We start from the raw sequence: 27,717 nt of genomic DNA on the forward strand, positions 1-27,717 counted from the left end.
GGAATCAAACTTAAAAGAAAAACGCTGGGTTTGATTTGAGTGAAGCCCATAGCAGGCAAGGACCAGAGTTATTTATTTGTTCAGTGCACACTTCCGCCAGTCAAACTGTAATTCTCTGGTGGTGGCACTTGTGGTGAATGATAACTTTGGAGTAGGTTTGAGGCAGATCACCCCAGCCAAAAAGATTCTCTTCACACATGAATGACACTGGCAAGTGGGACAAGAGAAAAATGGAATCACAGCTACCACCAGTGAAGCTGACATACTTAAATTGATTTTTTCCTGAAATATTAGAAGAGGCATTTATAAGCAATTATATTGCTTTATTTAAGAAAAGGAGGGGGATAAACAATTAATACAAGTAACATTAACTTAAAAAACCTTTTTTTGTGTCTTCCTTGGCCTTGTCCGAAATACCCATGCAAAAAAAAAAAGTGTCTTTGTCAAGTAAGGTCATCATCTCCCTGTGAAATCTGAGATTTGGGGGCAAGATGAGCAATGTAACCTCCCCCTCCCAGTGGCAGGAATGAGTCTGCTCTATTTGAAGAAAGTATCCTCTTTCCTCCTTTATCCACAGCCTCTTTGCCCACTCTGGCACTATCCACCCAAATATTTTCATTTCTAATGACTGCTGGAAATACAAAAGACACGAGCAGTGAGTAACAATGACAGGACCCTGGCGAGGGAAGATGTACGCATTGGGTAAAAAAAAAAAAAAAATGGAGCCCTCTTCTCTGGAAATGATCCAGAAAATGCACCCAGGATTGTGTTGGTTAGGATGTGAAGTATTTGTTATATACAAGTGTCCGGCTAACTGAAAATCCATCCTTTAAGTTTTACTACGTCATCTGATCTCACTGTGGTGACTTTGGCTGAAAGGGTTTCTCAAACAAAATCACTTAGCGTGCTGCCTTCTTGAACAATACCCTGGAAACTTTTCCTATTGTGCGTAGGTCATTTTTTGTTGTTGTTGTTGTTGTTTGTTTTTTTTTATCAGTACGCGAGCCTCTCACTGTTGTGGCCTCTCCCATTGCGGAGCACAGGCTCCAGGCGCGCAGGCTCAGCGGCCATGGCTCACGGGCCTAGCCGCTCCACGGCATGTGGGATCTTCCCAGACCGGGGCACGAACCCGTGTCCCCTGCATCGGCAGGCGGACTCTCAACCACTGCGCCACCAGGGAAGCCCTCGTAGGTCATTTTTAAAAATAACAAGCCTCGCTGAGGTCCATGATGAGGGGATACCCCAGGACAAGCTGCGATGCACGGGGAAGTATGCCTGTGTGACATGGTCCCTCACGATTACCTTTTGGGAGGCGCAGATTTCGCTCCTTCCACCTTAAACTACCAACAACCTGACTATGACCATTCAGCCTCTACTGGGACCTCCTTTAGTTAATGCTCCTCATATACTGAGATGCAGGATATCAAGGTCACCAATGTTGCTGACACCGTGTCTAGAGTATGAATAAAAAGGCTCTCAGAAAGGAGCAGAGATCCTTTTCCTTCCTATGCACAGGAGTGAAATGCCCGCACTTGGTACACAGAGCTTGGGAAAGAGTCTTTCCCTTGTCATGAGCCTATTGGTCACGAAGGAGCCAGGATGGGGAAGGGGATAAGGCCATGGGCTCTCCAGTCAGACTGCTGGCATTGAATCCTGACTCTCCATACCCCAGATGTGCCACACATGCAAGGTACTTATTACTGAGCGTGGAGTACAAGGTAAGCTAGCAGGCACTCAGTAAGCACAAGCTACACACATGCATAGACATACATACATTTTTGCTTCTCTCTGGCTGCATTCCTGAGAGCTAGTTTTTACAGTTTTAAAGCCTCTGAACACACTTGAGTGTTCAAACTACCATTTTATGCATGGTTTTCCTGTACAACATTTTCCGTCTCTGATTTTTGGTCCCACGGGGTCCTCCACCTACCAGAGCACTGTGGTGAACACACCGAAACCTAGAGATGCCGCGATACTTTGTTGCTCTTTAAAAAAACCATTCCTAAGGCTCCATCTACAATTAACAAGATGCGTTTATCCTTCTAGTAGGCAACCCTTAAGAGTTTCCTCTACCAGAAAAGAAACATTTACAAACTCAGAAGGTAGAATAATAAAAAAAATAATAACAATCTGAACTCTTTCCCTTCGTCTAAGTCCCAAAACCTAAGAAGAAGACCGATATCCCAAACTAGTTGCAATGATCCGCTGTCAGGGCCTGCCCAAATGAGAGGGAACCACTCCCAGGAAAGGGTGTCAATGACAAGGAAGCACCCTGGGATTCAAATTCCCTAAGATTCAAATTCTCTGGAATTCAAAACTGTGGTAGAATACAACCATAAACTCTGTGCTTATCTAGTTGCTAACCAAAACCTTCCCAGAGAAAACAACATTCATGGACGATCACCCTAGAGCCCCTTGGAGCTCTGAATTCTATCCGTGGGATCAAGCCAGACCACCAGAAGGTCGTACAAAGGACTACCTCATCTCAACCCATTATATAATGTCATAGCTTCAGATCTGATGCCAGGGCACATGGGAAATAGGCCATGTGGATTCTGTTACTCTCTTTGTTATGAACAAATGTTACCAATGCCTCTACCATGCAGTGCCCCTTACAATAATAATAACAATAATTTTTTAAAAAGTTCCCACCTGGGAAAGCTACTTTATACTCTCATGCTAGAAAAGACTCTGCGTCCACTGAGAAACTGGTAAGCAACTTCCTTCCGAGTGGTGAGTATCAGGCACCTGACCCTGTCTCCTTTCCTGACTGCCAGGAAACTCGAGTCACCTTGGAAGCTCAGATGCAGCAGCTCCTGTAGCTCCCCCCCACCCACATTGCCAACCTCCCTGACCTTGATCTCTACTTCCCTTTGTCTCTGATTTTCTACTTGGTAATTCCTTTACCGCAGGTATGCTTCTTTGGAAGCCTCCCCAGATGCTTTTCACAAAAAGGGACAGACGTAAATAAATAAATAAATAAACAGACACGAAATAGCTCAAGGAGAGCAGATTCGAGACGTGCGTGTTGGCAACGGAACGCACGGGGTGTAGGGGTTCCTAACCTGGGGTGTGTGTAGACGGGCTTCCGACAAACCTCGCACCGCTTGAAAGAGAATGCGAAATCACGGGGCTTTGTGCTTATAGCCACGGCTTGTGCCAGAGTCTGCAAAGTTTAAGAAGCACTGCTCTAGGACGTAGGCAGAGGAGACCAAGAAGCGTGGTCAACTAAGTGAAGCAAAGACAAGGGAGCCAGGGAGGTGCGACAGAAGGCTACGTCAGCCCTGAGCTGATCCCACCAGCCCAGACTTCTGTGCAGTTAGCAGTCCTTCTCGTCCGAGTTGGACCATCACGTTATTCATTTGGTTGCCTATGAACCTACCAGATGGCCTGCTGTAGTTGACAAGAGCCTGCTGCTGCGGCGGCGGCGGTGGCTGCGGCTGCGGTGGCGGCTGCGGCTGAGGCGCCGCCTGCTGCTGCTGCATGCCCGGCAACGTCCTTTTCCCCTGGACCGCGAGCTGCAGCGTTTCCGGGAGGGGCTGGCCCCGGGCCAGCATTTTGTAAGCTAAAATCTGAGCTCGCAGCTGATGCAGCTGGACGGGACTGAAAGGCGAGGGCCCCCTGTTGGGCTGGCTCATCGCCTGCGGGTCGCCTGGGATGAGGGTCCCTGGCTGGCTTGGTGGCATCTGCGGTGCGGTTGGGCCACTTCCCGATATAGGGCTGGAGACGTGCTCGGGGGCTCCCAGCGGAGACGGGTGCGGCGACATGTAGCCTAGAATGAAACACAAAAGGAGAGGTCACAGGCTGCCCCCCGCGACCCAGAAGGAGGAGCATTCCCGAACGTTTTGATAATTTTCTAGAACAGCACTGATGGACAGACATCGAAAGCATAGGTAACTTAATAATTATGGGCTTTTATATAACTTATAACTTATATATATCAAATATATGCATAATTTAAAGAAACAGGCAAAAGTAATTTTAATAATATATAATTTAAATCGACATAGCCCAAATATTATCATTTCAAAGTATAACAATTATTAAAGAGAGATTTTATGTTCTTTTCTTCCTATTCAGTTACGACGCTGTCTCCACTGGGACTAACCACATCTCAAGTGATGGACAGCCATATGTGTCCTAGAAAGTAAACTGGTAGTGGCTGTCGTACACCTAAAGGAAGGGCACCAGGGGACAGTATTATACGTTAAAAGTAGCCCGACCTGGAGAACAGAACGTGAAGGTGGCTGCTCTGTCGCAGTGGGGAATGAGTCTCTCATGGGGATATTACTTGGTTTATTATAATGCGCTTTATGAATAATTTGCCATGATTGAGGGCCTCCATCGTTGTAGGCACTAAGCAAGGCACTGTACATACTATTTTAGCTGAGTCCTCCCTGGAAACAGAGACTGATGGAAGGATTGAGTGGAGCTGATTTATCTGGAAGGCACAGGGGCACTGGCAGGGGTGTGGAAAGGTGCTACGTGGAAGGGACGGCAGCCAGTAATGGGTGCATGATTAAGCCAGTTGCTGTAGTGGGTACCTAAAGATTAATCTCATGCACAAGTTCTGGGATAAAAAGGCACATAACTTGCCTCCAAATTATCCCAGGGAAGGAGCTGGGGTATTTACACTCCATCACTGGTCACTGGTTATGACTCTGGGGATCATTAGTCCCCGGGGACTTTGCCATGTGTGAGTAAGGCGGACTCAAGTAGACTGAAGGTGAGATGGTAGACTGGCCAGTGGATATAAGGCTGGTGGGAGCACAGAAATGGTAATAAGAACTAGAGGGAAGTGAGTGGAGTATACATGTTTTCTACAGTCCTCACCACATCCCCAGAAGATATGTACTGTCACCTCATTTTTTAAAATGAGGAAAGGGAAGCTCAGCGAGTTAGCGAGTTACCCCAGGTCACACAATCAGATCTTGGTAGCTCCAAGATTTAAACCAAGGTTTGTCTGATTCCAAGGCATATGCTCTTTCCATGGTCTAATATTAATTTGGTTTTATAAAAATAAATTAAAGGCTTGAAAGTTTCAAACATCTTCTAGAACCATTTACGATCCAATATAAAAATGAGAGTAATCTGCTTCGGTTACAAGAGATCTAAATGGGAAAGTTAAGAAGACTTTACTTAAGAAAGAAAAGTCAAAATGCACAAAAATTTCAAGGAACTTATTTCAAGAGATGAACTGTACAGCCTGGACGGAGAATGCCTAGAAAAACACACGACTGAGCATTGCTGAAGGGAAATCCAAGGGGAAGGAGAGGACAGAGTGGCCTACTGCAGTCCAGAAGGTTATCTTCAATTCAAACTGAGTGTAATTCATCAACTCAGAGGTGTCCTAAGACACAAGTAAAACATTAGATTAAAGGGCTTTGCCTTTAATAAATGCACCTGCATCACACTTATTTTAAAGGTCATCACATGGGTGTTTATTAGGCAGCTGCTGTGTGTTTGAACCCTTGTCAAATCTGAGCCAAGACAGCTCTATGCATCTATGCGGAATCACAGCGGCCCAGGAATATCTGACCCACATTGCCCGGGGACTCATCAACATCATCCACAAGACTAGAGAAAATAAAGGATACAGTTACTTTTACCTCAAACTGCCATTTGGAGAGGGAAACAAATTTAGCCTGATCCTCTAAGACAAGAGTAGGTTTTGTTCTATCAATTGGTGAATTGTAGAACTCCATTCAGAGTAATCCTGCCCTGAAGAGAAATGGAAAAACTGCTAACTCATTCCCCAAATCCCTACTCTACAAGGGAGCACAAAAATCACGCAGCCATTAGGATTCTAGTTGGTCATAAAAGTTAGCCAAGAAAATGCCCCTGAAATCTGCTTGCAAGACAAGCAGAAATTTAAATTCCAGCATGTTGTTATTTATAACAATAAACATTTAGAGCATATCGATAACATACACTTAACTTCATCATTAACATTCTTCCTTCTTAATGAGGTTAACATTCACCTCCTATTAGTAATGCTGGTGCAAAATGGTAGTTTGTTCATTAGGAAAGCACCTTCCTAACACCTTTTTGACCAACCCTGCATCTACCACTGGAGGAAAAACTTCCTACTATAGTTACTGACATTTTCATGGTAGAAGGGATACAACCAGGTGTTAAAATGGGTCATGTCTCCTGCCCTCTAGTCCATCCTCCTTCCTGAGGGCATCATCAATTATAGTTTACCCATGATAAGTCACAGGATGCCTAATACAACAGACCAAAACATTAGACGATCCAATCTAAAGGCAACTGTGCAACGCTGTTCATCAAATCTGCTCTTTTCAGCTATGAACTCCTGGCAAGGCAAAGTTACGAAGATGAGGCAGTCACATTAAGTACAGTAATTCATTTTACCTCACATTTGCTAAGAAACTAAGAGTGGAATAAAAATCATTTTCCAGAATTAATCAATACAACAAAATTCTCCCTCAAGTGTGGAAAGAAGAAGAAACTGGGGGTGGGAAAATTTGTTGCCTAGAATTTATAGGGGAGGTTAATAGAATCATTCTATCACAGTATGACATTAAAAATGTGACAGTGTTTCAGCTAAAGTGAGAGAGATTTCTTTTTTTTAATGACATGACTTGCATTCCATAAAACTTCAGGAAAATCAGAATCTAAATGATACAACATAATATATTTTCATAATTATCTTCAGTTGAGAAAACAGTGAAGAAATTACCTGAGAGTGAAATGCCTTTGTCTGCAGGATGACTGTGCTGATACAGAATCTGCTCTTTTTTGAAATCTGGTTCGATTTGCTCATTTAAAAAAAAAAGTAGTCAAAAACTGGCAGTTTTCCTTCCCTCATCTTCAAGGGCCATTATCTCCCTAGGCGCACCTTGCCTCAGAGAGAGGCAATCACCTCTCTCCTTTTAATAAACTGGAATTTTTAAGTGCCAATTTTATATGAATTTTCTCTTCACACACACACACATACAAACATTAAATATTATATACTTGCCTTTAAAGGCTTTTTCTAGCCAATGGACTAAAAATAAACAACGTTATCATTGGGACCATAAGGTACACAATTCAGTATTTATTGAAGGAAATGGTTTTGCGTCTCAACCAATACCTTAAAATAACCTAATAGGTTGCTAGGTAGTTAAAGCTGGCAGTCTTCCGATCAATACCACACCTCTCTGTACCTGTGTGTTTATAAATGGCTTCCTACGACGGGGTTTTTAAAGATATATGCTATTATGGAGTCTGAATTCTTTTTAGATAATTATATAGACTAAGACTGCATTATACCAATACTACTTTATTCAAAGACATATTTTAAATCACTAATTCCCCAGCTTACAAGGCACTTTACTATTACAGCGAAAAATATTACGTGCTAGTTCTGATTCCATCTAACTTAATGCAGACTTCTGCATTCCAAAGTAATTATAACTTACAGAAATTATATAAAAATTAAGATCTATTGAAAAGTGTTCACTTTTGAATACATAAATTCACTTCTCTACCTACTTGAACAAAATTTACTCAATTTCCAATTATGTGCTAGACATTGTGCCAAGTATTGGAGATTCCAGGAAAAAATCATCATTCTAGTAGTTGAAGAAAGGAACTGAGCTATGAAAGAAATTTTAAGATACATAAAAGTAAAAATGCTCACTTATAATTCACGCATTCCAAGTGTTTTCCTTTGGAGTCTTCCTAGGGCCCCACTGCTAGAGGTACTGCAAAGCTGGGAGCAGACAGAGCCACCACTAGCTCTGAGAATCACTGAATATAACTCATCTATACCTCCCAGGTATTAAAATGAGATCTACATTAGCTCTGTGAACACACCTGGCTCTTTAGAATTTAAATGATAAACCTGGAAGTGTCGTCTCAATTCATTCTTAACACTGAATGGGTCAAATTCTTTTCTTCCTGTACCTCAAGAAGTCCCAATGATTCAGCCTGCTTTTCTAACATGGTCAAGATTTTACAAGTCATTTGCAAAACTTACGCCTGCCTGCCATCAAAATTCAGATCAGAGTCCAGGATCTTCAAAAACCTGCCCGAATATTAGTAAAGATGCACTCCTATGCCTCCATGACTCGCTTTTATATAAATGTATATATGTATTTAAAAGCAAATACATTTCTCTAAACCCTCACAGTCAAAAATCTTCCCTTGGATTGATGGATGTCTGATCATGGATGGAGAAAAAAACTCACATACATTAAATTACAAAAAAGTATATACAACAACACATAAAGCATAAACTTTGAATTAGAATATCAGCACATTAATTAGTGCTGGATTAGTCATGCCCTTGGCATGCTGAAATGTCCATATAATGATTCTGAAAAGAGGTTACATTGCATCCAAAAGACTTTGAGGTATCTTTATTATTCTATTTATTTATTTGGCTGCATTGGGTCTCCGTTGCCGCTCGCAGGCTTTGTGTAGTTGTGGCGAGCGGGAGCTACTCTTCATTGCGGTACGCGGGCTTCTCATTGCAGTGGCTTCTCTTGGTGCGGAGCATGGGCTCTAGGCGTGTGGGCTCATTAGTCGTGGCTCGCGGCCTCAGTAGTTGTGGCTCGCGGGCTCTAGAGTGCAGGCTCAGTAGTTGTGGCGCACGGGCTTAGCTGCTCCGCGGCATGTGGGATCCTCTAGGACCAGAGCTCGAACCCGTGTCCCCTGCATTGGCAGGCGGATTCTTAACCACTGCACCACCAGGGAAGCCCCTGAGACATCTTTAATATGCCTTCAATAATGAGGAGAAAAGGCACCCAAAAGAAGAGAAATCTACCATACATTGATTTGGCCATTATTGTGGGTTGAACTGTGTCCTCTACAAAGAAATGTTGAAACCCTAACCCCTGGTACCTGTGAATGTGACCTTATTTGGAAATAGGATCTTTGCAGATGTAATCAAGTGAAGATGAGGTCACATTGGATTAGGGTAGACTCTAATCCAATGACTGGTGCCCTTATAGGAAGAGGGAACTCTGGACACACACACAGACACACAGGCAAAACGTCATGTGGAGAGCAAGACGGAGATTGGAATGACAGATCTACAAGCCAAGGAATGTCAAATATTGCTGGCAACCACCAGAAGCTAGAAAGAGGCAAAGAAGGATTCTTCCTTAAAAACTTCAGAGAGATCACAGCCCTGCTAATACCTTGATTTCAGATTTCTGGCCTCCGGAACTTTGAGAGAATACATTTCTATTGTTTTAAGCTACCCAGCTTGTGGTAATTTGTTACAGCAGCCCTAAGAGACTAAGAGAGCCACCCACCAGCAATGACAGGTTATTCCACTGCCAGAAAAAGCCACCTTACAAAGTAGGAGTGTACAATTCAAGGGACACGGGTGGCTCATCTTACCTTCACATCTATGCTGTTATTGGGAGGCAGACCTGGAGTCTCCTTCTGGCCCTGTCACTTACCGGATGTGCAAACTTAAGAAAACAAAGTAAATTCTCAGAGCTTTAGCCTCTCCATCTATAAAACTGGGGTAATATAATTTATCTCACAAGTTCAGGGTAAAGATTCTGCATGAAGTACACAAAGCACTTTGCAGAGTGCTTGGACACATGGTGGCCAGTAAAACTACTAGGATTTTGCAAAGAAAATTGCCCACATCAACCATAAAGTTGTGTTGGTGGGGATAAGGGGAGATTTCTACAGGGAAAAGAAACCGGCTGGATTCCATCCTCCTTAAACACGTTCTCTGGAAGTCATAATTAAAATAACCAATAGGAAAGATGAAAGACTGTGGTACAGAGCCAAAATCAGGTATGTAGCAGACACAAACCTTGGCTGTGTTGGTCCATCGGACTCTGGGGAGGGCCCATTCCTGGGTGAGGAGGTCGCATAGCGGTGCCCTTCATGGATCCACAATGGATATCTTCCACAACCCCCTTGTCGTGCATACCATCAATGGGCTGAAACATTTACAGAATATCAGTCAGACGTCTCTTTAAGGCATGATATTTCTATCTGGTGTTTTAAGACCCCTTCCTAAAAAGTCTTCAAAATTGTGACGCAATCATCTATTACCCATATGATAGTCATATATTTTGGCATTTATTTTACATATATTACTATTTACATAGATTTCATAGATGGGACAAAAAATAAAATAAAAAGGACTACACCAATAGGATCAGCAAAACTACCTGTGAAGTCAAAAGTTAAGGCTTTAAACAGTTGAAATGTTTTTGGTCATGTCAAAACCTGCAAAATAAAAATGAAGTTCTGTTCACAAGGTAGACAAATATAAACTATTCTTCCATACCCTCTTACGTAAGTCCTGAAACCTGCCATAGGTTGAAGCTAGTCCAAAGTCTGAATGAAGGAAGGAAGACTCTTTGAAACGTCTGTGATGATCTATTTTTTGGTAGCTTTTTTTCATCAGAGGGGAAGGAACCATGGAAAGTTTAAAAGTTGAAAGCAGAAAGTTCCAAGGCAGTTGGGAAAAGAGGGACAGACAGGGTAGAGCGGTGAATGGGGGTAAATACTGAACGGGAAAGAGGGTGAAACAGATGAAGCTATACTACAGAGGGAGGAAGACAGAAAAAGGTTAACGGCAGAGTTTGGAAAAAAATAAAGAACACAGGGGCTGGAAACAGGACTTGAGGCCTTGTACACAACAGACACACAATAAATAGCCATTGAATTGACACTAATCCAATCCAGAATTGGGCAATGGAGCATGTGTTTGAGAAAGGAAAAGTCTATTCCTCCCCAAACTGGAATAGCAATTTTCAAAACAGCCTGAAAGGAATATTTCCAGGAGTTTATAGAAACCAAATGACTTCAAGCAAGAAAGTATGAGTGTTTGCAGTTTTGGAGAAAGGAAAGTTAATTTCTGCAGAGTCAAAAGCATGCACTTGAAAAGAGGAGAAATTTACCATAAAGAGGATGTTCAGAAGAAAAATGGGAAGAATTTGGTATAAAGAGTGTCTCTGAGTCTGTTAAATAGTAATAATAGAGAGGAAATCAAAGCAACACAGCAGATGTATTTAGGCCACTTGTTTATTTATTTCCAGTAATGTTGAAAAGCAAAAAGCTGAAGCTCAGAGGGAGACGGAGGAGAAAGACAAGGAATAAAGCTGCCTATAAAAAGATTCTCAGAAAGTGAAGGCATCTGGTCAGCAGGTGTGAACTCCAGGCACTTCACCATGTCCTCACCCAGGGAATTATCTGAGGGACTGCGGGCTGAGGAAAAGCAGGATGAGAAAATGCAAAACTTGCAGAATGAGAGCAAAACAAAACAAAAAAGAGCATTGATGGGGGCAGAGAATAGGAGAAAATGTGACAAAGATGCTAGATAACGGAACAGAAGGGATCAGAAGATACACTTATACATAAAAACAACCCGGGGCAAAAACATAACATTAACCCAATACACTCATGCATACGTTTAACTTTTAAATGCTTAAATAGTAATAGAGGTGAGCTAAATATTTTCCTTCAAATCTTTCATTTTGGAGGTGAAACATCCTTAAACCCTTCTGAAATTATTTAACCCGCTTGGACTAAGGTTAACAAGTGACAGATCCGGTCTATAATATACTTCCCAAATTAATATGAACACAAGATGATTTAATGACTTCGATATGTCTATATGTTCAATATGTCTCCTAAAGAATGTGATATGGAAAACGTGCAACTTTATTTCTCTACATACCTGACAAGCTAAAAATGTGTTTAAAAGAAATCAAAAAAGCAGGGAGAGAACTTGGGGATATTATAGGGCTATCCATGATATGTTGTTAAATGAAAAAGATGTTGTTTCAGAGTAATTAACAGTGATGATACGATGCTATTATGGTAAAAGGGAAAATTTTTAAAATCATACCTGAATATGCATACCTGTGCTTAGATGGTATTTTTACTGAAGATGGAGAAAAGTAAGGTGTAAAAAGCATATATAATAAGCTGTTACCGGGGGTGAACCACTTCTTTTATTTATGTCAATATGGTTTTACTTTTCAAAATAAGCATATATTAATTTTCTGATTTGAAAATCATCAAATAACAAAATTTGCAAAACATGAATCTTCCCTTCTGGGCTGCAATGCCTTACCTTAAAACTGACCTCCAGGGACTTCCCTGGTGGTGCAGTGGTTAAGAATCTGCCTGCCAATGCAGGGGACACAGTTCGAGCCCTGGTCTGGGAAGATCCCACATGCCGCGGAGCAACTAAGCCCGTGTGCTACAACTACTGAGTCTGTGCCTAGAGCCCGCGAGCCACAGCTACTGAGCCCGTGTGCCACAGCTACTGAAGCCTGTGCACCTAGAGCCTGTGCTCCACAACAAGAGAAGCCACCGCAACGAGAAGCCCGCGCATCGCAACGAAGAGTAGCCCCCGCTCACCGCAACTAGAGAAAGCCCGTGTGCAGCAACGAAGACCCAATGCAGCCCCAAATTAAAAAAAACAAAAACAAAAAACCCCAAACTGGCCTCCAGTCCTACACAATTAAAGGGAAGAATTGCTCTTTTCTGCGGTAACCTTTCTGTTTCAAACCAGTATCTCCCACAGCTTGCCTGCTTAACATCAAGAGGCATCTCCACCACCCTGTCCACCTGTGATGTCACCCAGAAAAGATGTAAAACCTCTACACATCTCTTCAGGCCTAACCTTCAGGTAATATACAATGGTCCCATAGATTTTCTATGGCTATCGCTACGTCTCAGAGCAAATTGTCACAGAGGATCACGTTTGCTTTCTCAAAAGGCCATTCTCTCTTCTTTGCATCTCCTGCAAAGGCATAATGCCCAAGTCATACCGTTATGCTCATCCCAACAGCAACAACCCGAATCTCATAAATGGAAGATTATTATAACCTTCGTCCAGAAACAAACAACTGGCCCTGGGTTCTGCAAAATCAGAGCCCTCTTCCAAAACCAGAATAAAGCCACTTCACAGACAGAGAGCAAAGTGCATTTTTAGGAATTCCCTAAAAACTACTTTATTGCAATCGAACCTTTTTTGAAAAAATCCTTTAGGAAAGGACTCATTTTCCTTTTATTCTTTGGGAACTACGGGATCTTTTTAGGGAAGAATAATTTTCAATACGTTCATTCATGGATGATATATGGTACTTAACATACATAGTTGGAAAAAAAAAGCAAGACTTATTCACTAATATACTTATTTGCCAAGCCAAAATACCTGCAACCCACAATTCATAGGATCTGTCAGACTGCATATTGTAGAACTTCCCTGGTGGTCCAGTGGTTAAGACACCATGCTTCCAATAATGCAGAGGGCATGGGTTTGATCCCTGGTCAGGGAAGTTCCACATGCCACGTGGCGTGGCCCAAAAATAAAAAAAAAAAAGAGAGAGAGGGAGAGAGAGCTGCATATTGTAGCTAACACTTTTTAAAAAGCCAAGATCAGATCTCCCTGACTGGTGCAACATCTGTAACAATAAAAGAGCCTTGGAATGTATGTTTTCAATCATGTACAAGATAAGGGAAAGACCTAGCTTGATTCTCTTGTAAACAATAGTAGAAAAAAGAGAGGGGAGTTATCAGTGATTATTAGCCATCCATGACTCAGAAGATGGATGGATGGATGGGAGAATGAACTCTTACCTTATGCATTTGATGCATGCCTTCCTGCGGGAAGTCAGCAGACCCCATCGACGGCATAGGGTGTGAGACACTTGGAGGCCCAGGACTTGGCCCCATCATACTGTGGACGGAACCTGGGGATGGTCCAGGTCCTGGACTGGGCCCAAGAATTGGTCCAGGAGAGGGTCCCGGCCCTGGCGAAGGCCCTGGGTGGGGCATCGCACCAGGGTCTGTGGGCGTGGACATCTACTTCTCCTGACTCTGCCAGTCAGTACAGTGATACTGAGTTGGAAAGAAGAGAAAGGAATGTTTTAAACATGATGTTACGATCAGAATAAAACAGTTGTTAGTATTAGATGGTGCCATTTCCGTAACAAACATCAAACAGAACTGCCCTGTCTAGCCCGGATGTTTGAGAGAGTGTGGATATATCCATCTGCCCTAGTCTTTATGAAGACCTCTTATTTAAAATGATTCCCCGGAAAGATATAAATCATCTAAGATCCAAAAAAAGGCTCACTGGAGAAACTCAAATGTAAGACATAAGGAGAATTCTAAACAAGCTTAAAATTTATTACTGAAGCCAACAGATGCTCTTCATTACTTGGGCACCTTACAAGGCATTAACCCCCCAAAGCCATTAAAATATACACCTCCTCAAGAAATACCCAACCAAGACCCACTTGCATAAGTCAATAAGCATTCAAACTTCACAGAATTCTAGAGAGTTAAAAGGGGGAGCAAGTACAATTTCATAAACTGAGGATGAAAGGGAATTGCCAATCATGGGAAAAGAAGAGGTTAATGGCAGTCAGACAAATACGGGTTCACACAGCCGCATAGGCAATGACGCACTGAGACTAAAATGTGATGGTACGTGTAAAACCATAGCTCTGTGCCTGGCACAACAAGCAGCCTCTCTTACTGAGCCTTACTCCCCGGCCCTGCCACCTCCACTCCAGCAGAAACGAACAGAAGGGCAGGTTAAGATGTGGTCCTACCACCAGGTAATTAATTAAAGACCACGTGGACAGTGGAGGGCAGGGATTCATCCCGGGCCTCTCTGGGGTCCAAGACTCACACGAGACATCAACCATGACTCCTGGATCGGGGCCCACCAGAGACGTGGTATGAAAATTCCGGTTCTCCAGCAAAGCGGTATTCCATCACCCATGTGCCAAGACTTCTTGGCATCCCCACCGGGGAACTGCCTCATGGGGTGGGTACGACGGGATCTTGGATATCAGCCAAAATGAGTAAATAAGCTGTTTTCTGAATTTTGATGGAGATGAATGATCCCAGGGTAGTCATGGTGATATATTATGTCATCTGGGGGCACACACCTGTACACACAAAACCTCTTCTGATGCCGAACTTACAGAATCCTAAGTGGACTTGCTTACCCAGTGATTAGTAGCAGGGAAGAAATTAGACCATAGGGGCCGGGTCACCCACAGCAGGGCTCTTTCCATAGTGAAATGAGAGGTTAGAGGGAAAATTAAACGAAAAAAACAAAAAACCCACGTTACTTCCATTCTTAGCTAACTACCGTCACCTCTCGAGGAATCTCTAAAATGTGAGGGCCGTGAGGGTGAGGTCTGGCCCTTCTTAGCTCCTGTATCCCCAGCACCTCCAACCAGCATGGAGTAAGTGCTCAGAAAAGATCTGAATGAAGTGTAGACAAAGTTGCAAGGGCAAACTATTAATAGAGTCAATTTTAAAAAATAAAAAAATTAAGAGAGCAATCAGGGTTTGAGGTATGTTCAAACAAAGAAATCTGAAAAGTGGAGGCAAGAATTTGGCCAATCTGATAAATGAATTAGGGCTAGAACAGGAAGGGATGAAAGGCTGCTTTGGACTGATTATAAGCAAGGGATCACTCAAACTGTTTTGCTGATACAAGATGGGACTAAGAGAACACAGTTCAAGTGATTTCTAAAACAACAGGGAAGCTTGGACAGTAAATTATAGCCTGAATTCACTAGAGAGCCAAATGTTATTATTTATTCTTTGTGATTAACAAAGCAGGCGGAAGTAACCTTTTTTTTTTTTTTGGATTCCACCCCCTCACATATACACACACCCACCCATGTCCAGTCAGCATTTTAAATTTAGGACGCTGACGTCAATTCAGGGGTACTACAAGTTAAGATGTTCTTTCATGTATATCAGCAAACTAATAAACCCCTTTATTTTTTAGTGAATAAAAGGAAATTGCTTACTTCCTGTTATGATTTACCTTGAAATTGGCTTCAATGGCTATGATGGCAAGATACCACAAGTTTGAACAATGAAGATACAAATGCTCAGTCAGCCTGGCAGTCCTACTTTTCATGTTTTATATTTTAATATCTATTATCCCAAAATACCAACGACTTTCTGTGCGTATAATGACTTTCATCTGGGAGTCTCGTAGAATGTTGTAATTAATTGTATGCAGTCCCACAGAAACGCTCATCATTTTTTGTTATAGGAAATTACTAAAAACTTCTTAGGGGGAAAACATATGAGACAGGAAATGGAAGAATACGGACATAAAGAAGAATGTTAATATAGGAACGTGTTATATAGGAAACATTTTCGTAAGAAGAGAACCTTTAGGAGCATGCACTTAATGAATGTGTCCGTGAAACAGCATAGATGAATAAACAAGAAGCCAGCTCAGAGAAACAGCACAGTTTAACAAGGGAGCAAACCTGCCCCATCCCGCACAGCCAAGGGACCTGGACTACCGCACAACTTGAATGTGACCCTCTGGCTTCTGACTGGGAGCCCAGAGACCTTGGGTTCTGCCCACCTCAGGGCTGTCACCAACCCCGGGGTTCCCGGGCAAAGCGTGTTTTTTTTTTCTGGGGTTTCTCAGCTTCCTCTGGGCTTGGAATCGAAGCATCTCAAGGCTCCCTGCATCTGCCTATCCAGGGCTTGCAGCATCTCCCGATTCCTCCAACCTTAAGTGTGGGCGCGCTCATCAGTGAACCTCCAGGGCAGGACCCGGGCTGTCCCAGGATTCACGCCACGGCACCATCACCCAAGCGTACCACAGAGGAGCACCTCTCAGAGACGAGGCCACAGTCCTGGCCTCCTATTCCTTCCTCTTCATTTCTGGTGGCAACTTCATGATGCAGCTCCAAGACACAATTAAACTTTCCCACAGCGTAAAGCAATTCGGGGGTGTAAATTACAAAGAGGTGCGAGTCTCAAGCAGAGGCGCAGGTCATTACTAAGTCCCCGTGGTTAAGGGTGAAAGTCCAGTATTGGCCAACTCAGCTTCCCCTCACCCACCCTCCCGGTCTCCCTAGGAATCCAAACCCCTTTCTTTTTTCTTCCAGGCACCAATTAAGTGATGCAGATGGGGTGGGGACAGTGGGGACAGGCACAGGGCGGATGGGGGAGAGGCGATGGCTCCAGTAACCTTGAGAGGGCAGGAGTGCCAGGTCTCTCCGCAAGATAACACTCAAAATCTATTTTTATTTTGTGTTGGGGGGCGGGGCGGGGAAGTTTTACATTGTCACCAAAAAGAACGGCCTGTTCCATAATTACATGGCCAATATAAGGAAGAAAACGTGTCTGTGTGTAAGGAGGTTAGGCACACAGACCTCCCCGTACCCCGGCACTGCCAGGCCCCTCTCCTCCCCTCAACGCTTCCCTCCACCTCACACCAGCACTCCCTGAGGGCCAGGCCGCTGTGCTCTTAGCCAAGAATTTTTCAGCAGTACACCCTGTCTTTTTTCGTCCTGACCCTGCCTTTACAACCGGGGAGTGTGCGCTTTTTAAAAATAAAAGTCGTTGGAGCTTCCCACAACTCCAACCACTGTAGACATCCTCCCTCAGCCCGAATTCCCTTCCTCTCCCCTTTGCAGAAAGCCCCAGCATACCCATCTGCATATTAAAAGGCGTTCAACTTCATGGAATTTTAAGGGTCACCAGTCCCACCATGACAACCAGGACAGAACGTCTACCGTCCTGTCTCGCTCCAATCAGCTGAAAGATCCCCACACTTGCAGTAATACTTCAACACAACCCCATGTGCTTCAGAATCATTTCAGGGACTTGACTTGAGGACACATTTGGTCACGTCCCCATTTAAAAGAGGAGGGCAGGAAGGGACCACAAAGCTTGCCCAAAGTCACATCTGTGAGTAGAGCTTTTTATCTCTTCACTCCTGGCCCAATACCGAGTCACGGCACCATCAGGCAAGCCAGGCCATCCACCAGTGTGGAGAGCTGTCACTCAGGCTGAGCAACGATGCACAGAAGTGCGAGGCAGAGGATGCAGAAGCAAAGATGGAAACAATGGGAGATGTCACGAGGACTGGGATTTGGCTGTGATCCTATGTTAATGTGCGAAGGGACAGAGAAGTGAAGAAAAGCCCTCGAGAGAATATGAGGCAGAGACAATGTTATGAACCTAAGAGGTCGGTGATATTTAATCAAAGATCCAGAGGACCTGTTTTACTCATCTATTCCCAACTGTCCTGGCTCTCCCCTGGGCACAAGGCATGGAGGATGTACAGAAATGACCAGAGGGCTTACCCAGGGCTCTGCAAGTCTGACAGGGAAACAGGACTTATCCATAAATAGCAGTGAGAAAAAAAAAAAAAAAAAGAACATGCAAGTTCCTGCAAGACCAGAAGGGGTATAGCTAGAGTGTCCACTCTAGTCACGGGCAGCAGAGAGGACTTACAGCTTGGAGGGCGGAGGCAAGAAAAGGGAATTAAGGGAGGCTTCGTGGAGAAGGTGCCATTTCTGCTAGGCCTTGCAGTAAAAATAGATAATAAATAAATGTTTCCTAGCAACTTGTGTTTTCTAGTCGCAGAAAGAGTTTGGGGGGGAAGCACAACCTGCACTAGACAACACCTCTTAAATAACTTCACGAAACGTAATAAGGAAGCGTGGGGTGATCTTGGATCTCCAGCAGACCTTTATCTCTTCTGCATTTACAGAAAGACTTTGGGGTACAGGTCGAAGGTGGAATATGAGAAATAAAAGTTAGGCCCGGTTCACATCCCTAAGAATAACTGTTGTTTTCAAGTTTTCTGGCTGTTACGGAGAACGATTAAGGCTCAGGAGATAGTTAAGATAAGAGTTCTTTTTATGTCTGTTTGCTGATTCAGACTGTCTCCCCTGACCCTGAAGGTTTTCTCTGTAGCTTTCTCTGTAAATGAATTGAGAATTCCCCCACAAGAAGTAGCAACATCTCTAGAACTGGAACACAAGTGCTGCTGTTCTTGATGGGGGAGTAGAGAGTAGGTAAGAACAGCAAGGAAGATAAAAGAAATAAATCTACCAGAAGTTTCTTTTTTAGAGGCCAAGGTTGTCTGGATAGGTGGTGAAATATACCCAAAGCCCTCGTGCTTCTTGGTCTGAGACGCGCAACTTTAAACAGTGCACGAAATGATTTGTGCCACAGATAAAAACCACACTGTGCCTAGAGTGAACATTCTACGTGGCTGGCCTGAAACTCGAGAAAAGCATGGAAAACATCTTTCTCGTTGTCATTCCTGGCGGTTTACCATTCAAAGTCGAGGTTGTTTTAAAAAGTGGTTGGATGAAAAGTGTGCTGTGTTTGCTGGGCTTCTGCGAACTCCGCATCGTTGAGTCAAGGAAAGGAATTAGGATGCAAGCTGCTGCCCTCACTTGGAATAAAAAGCCTTGGGACCGGAATAAAAAGCCTTGGGACCGTCCCTGCCCAGAGTCAGACCTGGCAGGGGCTCCAAAGCAGATCAGTGCAGGACAAGAGAGAAAACAAACTTCAGGGGCCAATTACAGCCCCGTGAGCCCCAGGCACTGCCTTAACAGGAACCTGGCTCTTGACATTATCACCCTAGACATACCATGAGCTGCCTTCTCAGAAGAGTCTACCTGTGATGCAATTCCATGACCTCTTTGGTAAGGACAGCCAATGTTTCCACAAAGGAAAAATTCTTTTAAGCAGGGTGTTTACAAGAAAACCCAAAGTACTAGAAGCTCCTCAACAAAAAAGCACTCTGGCAGAGCATCCCTCTAGCCCAAAATCCATGTCCACTGGTAGTTACAAAGGTAATCACAGACAACCATCACTTCTTAAATTCAGTTGAACCCAAACTGCTAGGTAATTGGTCAAAACCAAAACAGACAAACCAACAAAAACTAGTAGCAAAGCGTGACACCCTGAAATGTAATTCGTGTGTATTTACACATACACCCATCCTTCCTAGGTTCTGTTAGGCCCCTATGCAAGGCAACCTCATTTGGGATGCTGATAAGAATCAATGATGGCCACTTTCATCTCTGTCTGCTAAGATAATTTTATTTATACACTAAACATGTAAGAGTCTGAAATACATACTGTAAGAACTTTTTCTGGCTGAGATGGCACACGTTGACTTAGCAGTAAAACTTGACCATTATATGCTGAATGAACCCCAGCAGACCAGTGAGATGCCCCACTTTCCCCGACTTTCACAGCAGCAACAAAAATTCAAGCATGAACCCTTCAAGTTCACTGCAATTAAAATGAATAATGGCCATTTACAGTGTTAATCTGCCATTAAAAAATAAATCACCACGTAGTTTATTTGACCTCTGAATTTCAAGTTCTCTTTTACAAAACAGGCATAGTAGTAGTCAGCTACCTCAATTTTTTTTTTTTTTTTTTTGCGGTACGCGGGCCTCTCACTGCTGTGGCCTCTCCCGTTGCGGAGCACAGGCTCCGGACGCGCAGGCTCAGCGGCCATGGCTCACGGGCCCAGCTGCTCCGCAGCATGTGGGATCCTCCCGGACCGGGGCACAAACCCGTGTCCCCTGCATCGGCAGGTGGACTCTCAACCACTGCGCCACCAGGGAAGCCCACTACCTCAATTTTGATATGAAGCAAATAAAGTATTACATGTGAAAACACCTTGTGAGCTATCGTATAAAAATGTATGTTATGGCGAGGATCCTTCTAAAGCCTTCAGTTCCCACCCTGGACTTGCAGTCACCATCTGCTAGATTAATCTAACATACTTTTTGTTCATGAATTCCCTTGCTCCAAACTTCTGAGAGAAACCTCCAACACACTCTGGATAAAACATTCATGCTTTAGCCTGGAAATCAAGTCTTTCTACCTTCTCCAACTTGTATCTTTTGAAAATTCTTCCCAACTGGAACCTCTTGCCCTGGGCAACCAGGTCAAAATTGGTCCATTGGTCTTCTCACAGTTTCTTTAGGCTCGGGCCCTGTGATCTCAGGACTTTCTCCTGATCTCATATGATCAGCACCCACCACCCCACCCCTGCCCTCCTCTGGCCACAATCGTCCTCCATCTCGAAGACTCTATCTACCCCACGCACTCAAGAGAGCCCATCCTGATCTCTCCCTGTATCAACTGATCTGTGCGGTGTACAATTTGCTATTCATACGTGTTCAGGCATGTTCTTTGTAAGACATAAATTCTCGATTGCAGATCATTCATTTTTTACGGATTTATAGACTTTGCTTAATAGCATTTTAGTGCATGTAAGAATCCAGCACAACAGCAAACGGCAAAAGAGTTGCAAATATTTGCAAAGCTATTACATGCCCAGCTTTCCTCACGGACATTCAGTTTCCAAGTTCAATGACTTAACTCCCAGTAGGATGGTAAAAACTGGACAATACAACCTCAAGCAGGTAAAGAAATACAGTCATTCTAAACAAGAAAACACAATCCTAACACAGACTGATAGAGAACTTCCCCTGGACTTCTGTTAACCTATAAGATAATATATCCCGATGCTTTTTGGTCAAAGATTTTTTTGCTGTTTTTAAGTAACTTTAATTCCACAATTCTGAATTCAGTTTAAACAAACAAACAAAAAAAGAGGGGGGGGAGTTATATTTAATGGGTTTTAAACTTCAAATTTATTTCAACTTCTATGAATTCCATTCATCAATTTACAAAAGGGTCAATATTTCAATTAGGTCAGTTTCTAAAAGGTTTCTAAAATATTAGTGCTTGCAGAGAGGTAGATGATATATTGGCAGAAGACCGAGGCTTAATATATGTGGAACCTAGAAAAACGGTACAGATGAACCGGTCTGCAGGGCAGAAATTGAGACACAGATGTAGAGAACAAACGTATGGACACCAAGGGGGGAAAGCGGCGGGGGGTGGTGGTGGTGTGATGAATTGAGAGATTGGGATTGACATGTATACACTGATGTGTATAAGATGGATGACTAATACAAACCTGCTGTATAAAAATATAAATAAAATAAAATTCAAAAAAAAAAACAAAAACGAAGACTGATGCTTATACACCACCTAAAATTACATAGAATACTGTCATCTTTTCAAAAGTATAAAATTATACAGCCATATTCCCTGATGGTAACTGAATGTTCTGAAAGTCTTATATCTAATAAAACATTACAATTCATAGTCGGCTTCAGTTACATAATAATGTATCATGAAGTCCAGAAAGGCACCACTTATGTAAATATTTCGGTCAAAAATCCTGTATTTCATATCTAAAGCATCATTCTAAATGAGTGAATTACTTACTTATTCTCTCATAATTAAAATTAAATAATGTTTATATCCAACATTCAAAAGATTCAACTATTTAGCTCCTGAATTTCATCAGCTGTGTTATATGTTTTGCTAAAGTATAATTATTCAAGTATCTTTGACTGTATCTTTAAAATCTCTAATATATCTAAAACACTTTCCAAAAAAGTGCTATATTAATATGAGGGGAAAAAGTAATAATAAACAGTAATAAAGTTGTAAAGTTTTCCAAACCCAGGTTGCAGGATCCCATTTAACTTGGTGATAAATATCTTAGGCAAATAAATATGCTATGTTTCATAATGACTCTGGCAGAACTAAGTTTTAGAGTCCTATATTCCCTGGAAAATATAGTCATGACTTTCTATGCAGAAAAAATAAACACCCCAGGGCTTCCTAAATACTCTACCAAATAACCTACCACCACCTGTATTTTCTATTCCCAACCACTTATAGAATGATCCATGACTTTATTAACTGGCTAGAGATTAAAGTTCCATAAACAAATACTTCCAAAGACGACAGAAAATTCAGCATCCTCTATTGTTCAAAAACAAACTACAGGACACATGTAAGAAAAAGGAGCAATTGAGATGATCATTCTTTTATAGAAAAAAAGTGACAAAACAAAAATCAGAAGCAGCTCCCCAAAACGGCTTTTCACATCAGGGAAATTTTCTCATCTGTTCACCAGAAATACTGCAGAAGAAAAATGTGGCTCATTTACGTAGAGTTTTCTAAGGCCACTCATGGTCAGCAACAAATTGTCCATGACTTCCCTTAAAATCATCTTGACCAGAAACAGTGTGAATCAAAACTTCTGGTGGCTAAATCAGGTCTGATCAACCCAGCCTCAATATACTAGTGCTGGGAAACACTCCTTAGCATTATATTTGTGACAGTTCAGTTGTTCTCATGGCACCATGTCAAGATGTCATAAATAGTGATTTATTATTTCTCTGGAGTATCGAAAAGCTGCTGACCTAGGAGAGTTTGACAAAGGCCTTGTTTACAAAGGAAGACTGCTAAAGGGAAAAAAAAAGCCAACATGAAAACACTAGAGGATGGCACTACTTTTATAATATATGAAAGTCTTCTCTTTTACGGTCTTGTTCCAATACATACTAAGCCCTCAAATTGAAATGTCAAAATATTACCGGAATATAAGGGGTATCACGATGATCTCCTAGAAGAGCATAGTATGTGCTTTCATGCTCGCCTGTAAAATAACTTATCTTAAACTTAATCAAAGAAAAAAGGTTTCAATAATTATTTCTTTGCCGAAGTGGTACTTTCTGGTTAAAGTGTCAGAAATATTTTAAACAGAATCCAAAGATTAACAATATGACAAGTGCAGAGGCACTTTTTTTTTTTGGTCAATTCCAAGCCTCAGGTGTTGGTCAAAGCACTTTTTAAGAAACTTGACGAGAAATGCTCAAAAACCACTTTAAAAAAACGAACAAAAGAAAAGATCTAAGGCTGCTTTGAACACACTCTGGCGGTGAATATTTTCTGTGAAACCCCACAGTGCAGCCAGTCCCGGAGCTGGGATGTAACTGATGTCACTGAGGAGAGAAAAGCTGCATGTAAGGAAGCACCCCCTCACCTCTGCCAATGCTTCAAGGGTTCTGATACCCCAAACTCCTGATTTATTTTACAGTGTTCTTCAACAATATGGCTTCTCTCTTTAATGCCCCCAGCAAGGTAGAGGGGAGGCTGTCTACAGGTTTGGTTTTCTATTTCAGGTCATAAATATCTTTTGTACCTAATAGGCATCTCCAAATCCCCTCTTTCCAGCAGCAAACATTCCAAGTTGTCAGGGAGCTTCAAAAAAAAAAAAAGTCCAGGAGAATAAAAGGGCAATTAGATTCTTAAAAGAGAAAGTGTGTTCTATTTGCATAACAATGCACCAACTTGGATTCAAACCTGCCACACCTCTTAACACTTCACCAGTGAGCTAGAAGTAGGCTAGAAGCCTAGCAAGTCTAGTGTAGGCAAACAAGACTGGGGTAGTGGTCCCCCCCAAAAATGGTGGAAAATATCACTGAAACATTTGAATGTGCATATATAAGTCTACACGCACATGTAACACTGGGCATGGCTTTTATTTCAGTACAGATCTGAGAGGTTTCTGAGTCTTACGTACATGGTTAGACAGGAATTTTCTTCCACTCAGTACTCAAGCAACAATCTTTCTGTTCCTACAAGCATTCTCTTCCAACAGCCAGGTGTAAATTAAAAAGTCCTTTGAAATGGAAGTTTAAATTTGAACTCTGCTATTGGTAACGCATAGACGTTAAAAATAACCACTCAGTGCGGTAGACAAACGTGTATCCTTAATGTCTTCCTTATGCTCTAACATCACACATAGTTAGGAACACAGCCTACCTAATAACCAGGAGATAAGGATGACACCTCTCCATAAAATACCGACCCGGGTCGCTTTGCTTTTTCAAAAGCACCAACCTCCGTCAGGTTAAGGAGGAGAAAAGAAAGAAAGAAAGAAAAGAGACAACCTTGCAAAACTCTCCAAAAAGTTATATAAACAAAGGAGGGGGGAAGCCCAGTATGGGCTTTGCACCCATGTGCTACTAAAGTTACATAACACCCGCTGCAGACATTAAAGAAGGAATGGATTCGGCACAACAGCCCCACTTCCCTCGACTCCCCAGCCTGTCTCCTGCTCTTAAAAAATCCAAGCGCCTGGCAGGACCAAGTGGACGACTCTGAATATTTATTTTATTGTCGGAGTAAATACTGCGAGAGTTGGAGGCACGTTTAGGCCCGAAGTTTGCATGTGCAACGGCCCCAAGGCGCAGCGACTCCACTCCCCAGACCCGGAGAAGAACTGACAAGGGACAGCAGCCAGCAAGGCCTTCTTCTTCCCCTCGCGGTGCCTCCCGCTGGAAAGTTTTCCACGCGATCGATCGGAAGGTCGGGAGCCGGCTTCCCCCGCCTGCCTGACTTTACAGGCGCGGCGAGCCGGGAGACCGGAGGGGGCCGGCAGGGAAAGAGCTGGAAAGCTCTGCACAGGGCGGGCGGCGGCGGCGCAGTAATCCTTACCTGGGGGACACGGAACAAAAAGAGTCGCGGGGCTCGCCGAGCCTGCAGTGGCAGCGCGGCCAGCGGCCCAGAGCGGGTCTTCCCCGCCCGAGCCCTAGGCCGGCGCCAGAGTCCGCGGCCCGGCCCCGGCCGCCGCTGCCGCTTCCTCCCTCGCGCGCGTCATGTCACGGCGATCAAACATGTCTGTGTGCGCTTCGCTGCTGTGACTTCCTGATTCTCTGCCGCTCGCGCGCGCACACTCACACTCACAGCCAGCCACACGCACACGCCAACCCCCCACCCCACCCCAGCCCCCGCCACCAAATCTCGCCTTGTCCTCCCCCGGCTCCCGGGCAGGGCGCGGGCAGGACCGGCTGCCCGCGCCTCTGCTCGCGACGCACCGGCCCCGGCGCGCACTCACGCACTCACACTCCCGCGCAGCCACACTCGCGCCGGCCCCGAGGGCGCCGAGACGCGAGCTGCGGGAGCTCACCGCCCCCTCCCACCCTCCCTCCCTACTTAGCCTCCCAGCCAAACTTTTTTTTTCTGCCTGATCCACGTCCAACTTCCCTCCGCCCCCCCCCCCCACCTCCACCCCTCAGCAGTCCGGCCAGCCCCTTGCTCACCAGGATCCGCTGCAAACTGCAACCCGGATAAAAATAATAATGCAATCCAGGCGGCGGAGGCGGGGGCGAGCGCGCAGACACTGGCGGGAGGCGATTTCCCCGCGTGTACCGGAAACCGGCCGAGCGCCGGGACCCGGGAGCGGGTGTCCCCCGGAGCCCGCACCGCTGCGCCCCGCCCCGCGCGGTGCAACTGCGCCCAGGCTGCGAGGCCTCGGTGTGCGCCCGCAAACGGAGAGCGACTAGGGGCTGGCGCGCCGGACTGGTTATTTGGGGAAGTGCATCGCGACACCTTTGCAGATGGCATGGCCGTGTTTTGCAAAACAAACGGGGGAAGGGAAGACGGCTAGATGGAGGGGGGAAGCAGAGAAAGGAGTAAACCAGGTTGGGATGGGAATAAAGCAAACTCGAAAGCAAGGAGTGAGAAGGAAGAGGTGCGTGTCATCGTTGGGGGGAGGCTCTCTCCCGGTCACCCCGCCTCCCGCCCTCGCCAGCCTACCCATTCCTCCCCCCCACCCCCCGCAGCCCTTCCCCTTCTCCGGCGAACGCCACGGCCGCTGCCCGGGTGCGCGCGGGTCCTGTTTGTGACAGTCAGGCAGAGAGGATTATCCGGATCATGGCCTCCCCGGCCCGCAGCCACGGTGGCTCCCCTAGCACCCGGATGATAGCGGGCGACCCACGCCCGCGGTTTCCGCATCTCGAGCTAGGGGAAGACGCAAAGCAAAAGAAAACAAACCCGGGAAGGGGGAGGGCAGGGTAACTGAGCCCGGCAGGCACCTCCGACCTCCTTCATCGGGACCTCCTCCCTCCCCCCCAGCAGTGCGGCCCGGGCCGGACACCCCGAACTTCAACACCCGAGCCCGCGCGGCCGCCAGGTACCAGGGGGCAGGGACGTCCGCAGTGCCCCGGGCGCAGCAGCCCCCCGCCCACCCGGATCCCCTTTGCCTAAAGGCCTGCCTACCGGTCAGCGCCCCCATCCCCGCCCGAGGGAACGCGCGAAGTGGAGGTGACACCTCCAACGCCGCACGCACCGGCCCCGTGGCGTCGGCTGCCGCCGCTTCGGTGCGCCAGCTTCGGCTTCTCCCGCCACGATCCGCTTGCGTCTCCGCAGCCGGAGCCCTTTAAACAAGTCCCAGGGAAGCGGGTGGCAGCCGCGTTCGTTGGCGCCCCGCCGCCAGCCCGGGCTCCTCGCCCTCCTCTCCCGCTCGCCTTCCAACTCTTCCGGGGAAGACTGCTCTGGAAGAACTGTCGCGTTTCCATCCTCCTTCCCGGTCCTCCTGCCAACCCCCCGCCACCCTAGCTTTTATGGGAATGGGGGGATTGCACCCTTGCCGAGTGTGTGTGTGTTGCAACCTGGAGTTAGCAGCGCATCGCTGACTGCCTACCTAGGGTCAAGGCTGTGGTTTGTTGGGATGTTCCTCCCCTTGCCTCCTTGAAGTAGTCATTATTACTGTTATTATTAGAACAGCAAGGTTCGGCTGAAACTTTCCGGTTTCTCCCACCGCCTCGCGGGAGCTGCTGTTAGAGCATTCCACCTGAGGCCCGCAGGGAGGAGGCGGGCTTTTTTTGTTGTAGCCATTGGCCCGCCTGTTTGTTTTGGTCTCCGTGCATGCACAATAAATAATAATTAGGATAATAATGAATAATCCCCGGCGAAGGCGGCGCGGTGCCGGAAGGGTTTGTGCCGCGGCTGCAGCCCGGAGGCCGGAGGGAGGGGAAAGAGGAGAAAGGAGTTGTAAGTTATATTTACCTTGTTCTCGAGGAGTGTGCTGGCTGAATCTCTTCCCTCTGTGAGTCACCCGGAGTACAGAAACAGAGGGAGAGAGGACTAGATTATGAATATGACTTCATTGATGACAGCCATCCCCTCCTCTTCCTAAACTCCGGCTCCGCCCCGCGTCCCACCCTCACCGCCTCCACCGGCGCCGGAAGGCGCGCCGCAGTTGGCCCCGTGCGCCGCTCTTCCCTGCCCGTCTGGGCGCGG

At 45.0% G+C, this 27,717-nt stretch overlaps 1 protein-coding gene across 8 annotated transcripts in view; it reads right to left on the reverse strand.

The window, feature by feature from the left end:
• The window catches only part of SMARCA2 (SWI/SNF related BAF chromatin remodeling complex subunit ATPase 2), a 172,089-nt gene extending 144,483 nt beyond the window's left edge, over positions 1-27,606 (reverse strand). For 2 of the 8 annotated variants that reach the window (XM_022573584.3, XM_022573581.3), the window contains exons 1-4: positions 25,132-25,406; positions 13,579-13,839; positions 9,788-9,917; positions 3,383-3,772 (exon numbers count right to left, since the gene is read on the reverse strand). In XM_022573584.3, the coding sequence (XP_022429292.1) occupies positions 3,383-3,772; positions 9,788-9,917; positions 13,579-13,803 (745 nt within the window). In that variant the 5' untranslated portion in view covers positions 13,804-13,839; positions 25,132-25,406. Of the gene's footprint in view, positions 1-3,382; positions 3,773-9,787; positions 9,918-13,578; positions 13,840-25,131; positions 25,407-25,736; positions 26,158-26,764; positions 26,861-27,483 lie in introns of those variants that run through there. The other 6 variants (XM_022573586.3, XM_022573585.3, XM_022573582.3 and 3 more) reach the window with 5 other exon arrangements.
• Positions 27,607-27,717: the final 111 nt, after the last annotated feature.

Source organism: Delphinapterus leucas, chromosome 6 (genome assembly GCF_059928025.1).
Source record: "Delphinapterus leucas isolate spDelLeu-1000000601 "Yukka" chromosome 6, BTC_Dleu_Yukka2, whole genome shotgun sequence".
NCBI classification, from domain to species: Eukaryota; Metazoa; Chordata; class Mammalia; order Artiodactyla; family Monodontidae; genus Delphinapterus; species Delphinapterus leucas.